This window comes from Heliangelus exortis, chromosome 14, assembly GCF_036169615.1.
Source record: "Heliangelus exortis chromosome 14, bHelExo1.hap1, whole genome shotgun sequence".
Taxonomy (NCBI): domain Eukaryota; kingdom Metazoa; phylum Chordata; class Aves; order Apodiformes; family Trochilidae; genus Heliangelus; species Heliangelus exortis.
The window spans coordinates 3,035,959-3,039,399 of record NC_092435.1 but is presented as its reverse complement, the minus strand read 5'-3'; the positions used below and the strand labels follow the sequence as shown (position 1 = coordinate 3,039,399).

The 3,441-nt window shown below is 52.5% G+C and overlaps 1 protein-coding gene across 1 annotated transcript; it reads right to left on the bottom strand.

Annotated features, from left to right (window-relative positions):
* Window positions 1-695: 695 nt before the first annotated feature.
* Window positions 696-2,444, bottom strand: LOC139802515 (transcription factor SOX-3-like). The gene has a single exon (XM_071757726.1). The coding sequence runs from the start codon at window positions 2,361-2,363 to the stop codon at window positions 1,407-1,409; it is 957 nt and encodes a 318-aa protein (XP_071613827.1). The 5' UTR covers window positions 2,364-2,444; the 3' UTR covers window positions 696-1,406.
* Window positions 2,445-3,441: the final 997 nt, after the last annotated feature.

Genomic DNA, 3,441 nt, shown 5'->3' with positions numbered 1-3,441 from the left:
AGTTTAATTAAGAGTTCCCTGACGGGTTTTACTTTTAGAAATATTTCAGAGGAGGTCTGGTTTCTAGACAAATCCTCTAGAGAAAAAAACAAAAACCAACAAACAGATAAACAAAAACCACACAAAAAAAAACCAACGAAACAACAACAACAGAAAAAAAACCAAAACAAACAAAAAAAAAAACTAACAACCGCGAAGGGCACACATAACCCCCCTCGCCACCACGCCAACTGAGAGAAACGAGTCGGGAGAGGCAACAAGTGGCCGGCGGCTCTGAGAGCAGCAGCTTCAGTAGCACAGAGACGCTTTCCCGGCTCCGGTCCCGCTTTGGCTTAGTAGAAGATAAACCCGATGGAGTATTCCTCCCGCCTCCCCCCCTACACCAAATTACACGAGGGATCGGCAGCCGCAGAAATTCGACCGAAAAGCGAAAAGCTTCTCAGCCGGGCGGCGGGTCTGGGGCTGCTGTTGGGAGTTCCGGATCGGGATCTCGGGACCCACCGTGCTCCCCACCCCTGCACACACCTCCCGGAGACTTGACGTGCTCGATATACAATTTATTGATCTCTCTTCGTTTGGAAGACGACAGCAAACGAGGACTAGAAACAAATTTTTTTTCTTTCTTTTTTTTTTTTTTTTTTTTTTTTTTTTTTCCTCCTTTTTTTTTTTTTTTTTAAGAAATCTGGTAAACAAAACTAAAACGTTTCTTCGTCTGGTATGTCAAAACATGGTTCACAGTAAAATTCACAAATCAATTTACATAAGATACAGTTTAATAAAAACCAAGACACAAACTATAAATAAAGAAATACGTTTGCGACCCGCACAGCTCTCTCCCGCCTCCCTTTTTGTTCAATTAACAAAACCTTCCTTAGCTAAGAAAGTCGTGAAAGCTACAAATGGTGGATAGAAACCAAGAGGCGCCCGGTAAGCTGGGATAAATAAAACACTCAAGAAACCACAACTATAATAACAACTGAGTTTAAAAACAAAATCCCGCCGATTTGTGTTTTCTAAATGCCATTGCAACGCTAGAAATCAAACTGTAAGGTGAAAAAACAAAAACACAACAAAACCAAAACAAAACCAAAAAACCACAACAAAAACTCGAAACGTTTAAGCGAATAAAAGCTATCAGAAATCAGGAAAGACGTTAGCCGTAGTTTTAAAAAATTCACGGCGGCTTCTGGGAAGCAGGAGTTGTGATCTAATGAAGTAACAGGTTGCTCAAGTACTTCTGGTAACAAAGAAAAAAAAAAATGTGGACACAACTAACGGATTTCCTTTTTCAAATTTCTTCAAAGTTAGTATTAAGTCTGCTAAGCCGAGCAATACGTCCCGGTGTAGTCATGGAGCGGTAGTGCGGTTAAGGATTAAGACGAGGGAGTCGTCCGGAGCAGCCAAGTTTATATATGGGTTAGTGGTACGGTACCATTCACGCCAGTCCCAGCACTCTGGTAGTGCTGGTGGACGCTGTGTAACCTGCTGCTCTGCAGGGCGGAAGGGTCTGTGGCATCCCCCCCCGGGGGCAGGTACATGCTGATCATATCCCGCAGGTCTCCCAGGCAGGCTCTTTGTGAGTGGGAAGTGATGGCAGGAGGCGGCGAGCTGGGCTCGGATTTCACCACCGAGCCCATGGAGCTCAGGCTCATGGCCGTGGAGGGCTGCTGGCCGTAGGCCGCGGGTGACATGCTGTAGGTTGAGGCGGCGTTCATGTAGGTCTGGGCTGTGGACATCATGGGGCTGTACTGCAGGCTCGTCATGTCGTAGCGGTGCATCTGCTGCAGCTGGGGGCTGTTCATGCCCGGGTGCTGGCTGTAGCCCATCTGGTCTTGCATCAGTGAGTAAGCCCCGTTGGTCCAGCCGTTCATGTGGGCATAACTGTCAATTCTCTGCCCCACCCCGACGGGGCTACTCACCACGTTGCCCCCCCCTGGGGCCAGCAGATTACCGGGCAGCGAGTATTTGTCCTTCTTCAGCAAAGTCTTGGTCTTCCTTCGGGGCCGGTATTTGTAATCCGGATACTCCTTCATGTGCACGGCCCGCAGCCTCTTGGCCTCGTCGATGAAGGGCCGCTTCTCGGCGTCGCTAAGCAGCTTCCAGTCGGCCCCTAGGCGCTTGCTGATCTCAGAGTTGTGCATTTTAGGATTCTCCTGGGCCATTTTTCGCCGCTGGCCCCGCGACCACACCATGAAGGCATTCATAGGGCGCTTCACGCGGTCCTGGTCCGAGCCGGTCCCCGCTCCGTTGCTGGCCCCACCACCTCCGCTGCCTTTCCCGTTGCTCCCCGGAGCGGGGTTGCCCCCGGCGCTGCCCGGCGTGGGCTGCTGCGTCTTGATCTCAGTCTCCAGCATGCTGTACATGGCCGGAGCCGGCAAGAGGTGCGCCAGGGTGGCGGGCAGCCGGACACCAGATCAGCGAAAAGTTTAATTAATAAATAAATAAATAAGTAGAAAGAAAGAAAAACAAAACAAAACAAAACAAAAAACCAAACCAAAACAAAAAACTAAAACAAAACAAAAAAACAAAACAAAACAAAAAAAAAAGAACCTGCCTGGGCGGCTGATGCAGGAAGAAGAAGCTTTTCTGCCTCTCAGGCGGAGGCGCCGCTCCCTGTGGTGCTGCTGTGGCGGCCGCGCCTGCGGAGCGGTGAGAGGCGCTTCTCCCGGGCAGTACCAGGCAATGCGCACACCGATCCCGGGAGATTTGATTGATGGGGTATAAATGAGCGGGAGGCAGCCAATCAGCGAGCGGTTCCCGACAGCCCTGACGCCGGTTACTGACCAGCTGCAGGGGGTGCCAAAAAAGTTAAGCGCTTCCGGGGCTCCTGGTGGCGGACACCCCCAAGCCGAGTCCCCGGGTGCCGCTGACCCTCAGCCTCCGGTCCTGCACCTGCCCCCGGCCAGGGCTGGCGGCCCAAGCGGCGAGGTGGGGAAAAGTCGGGAAAGAACCGGGGCCGCGCAGTGCAGTGGCTTCTGAAAGCTGTCGGGCGGGCCGGGACGCGTGGAGGAGGAGCGGAGCAGGGCAGAGCGGAGCGCTGTGCTGCAATCGGGAGCCCCGCGTTTGCCACGCACAAAAAAAATGTGGGGCTCCAGGGTGGGTGCACAGCCCTGTGTCGACCTCGGAGAAGCTGCCTGGAGACGGAGCGAGGCCATGCTGAACGGTGATGGAACAGAGAACAGATGTTCACTGCCCCTGGAACAGATGAAGGGGGAGAGACGGGCTAAAGTTTTCCATTTCCGAGCCTTCTCTTAAAGAAGAACCCTCACTGATCTGCTGGGGCAGTTCACGGCCATCGGATACTCCGTCCTGGTGGGACAAGGGGTTGCCCCGCTGCACCCCCGGAGAGGCAGAGATACGGATGAGAACGGGTTGGTCTGGCTGTCGGCAGAACGCTCTCAGCCATCGCCATCTACACCCCTCCGTTGCCACTCGAGTTTT

Coding starts and splice junctions, on each gene's coding strand:
- LOC139802515 (XM_071757726.1), bottom strand. CDS start 2,363: ATGTACAGCATGCTGGAGACTGAGATCAAGACGCAGCAGCCCACGCCG.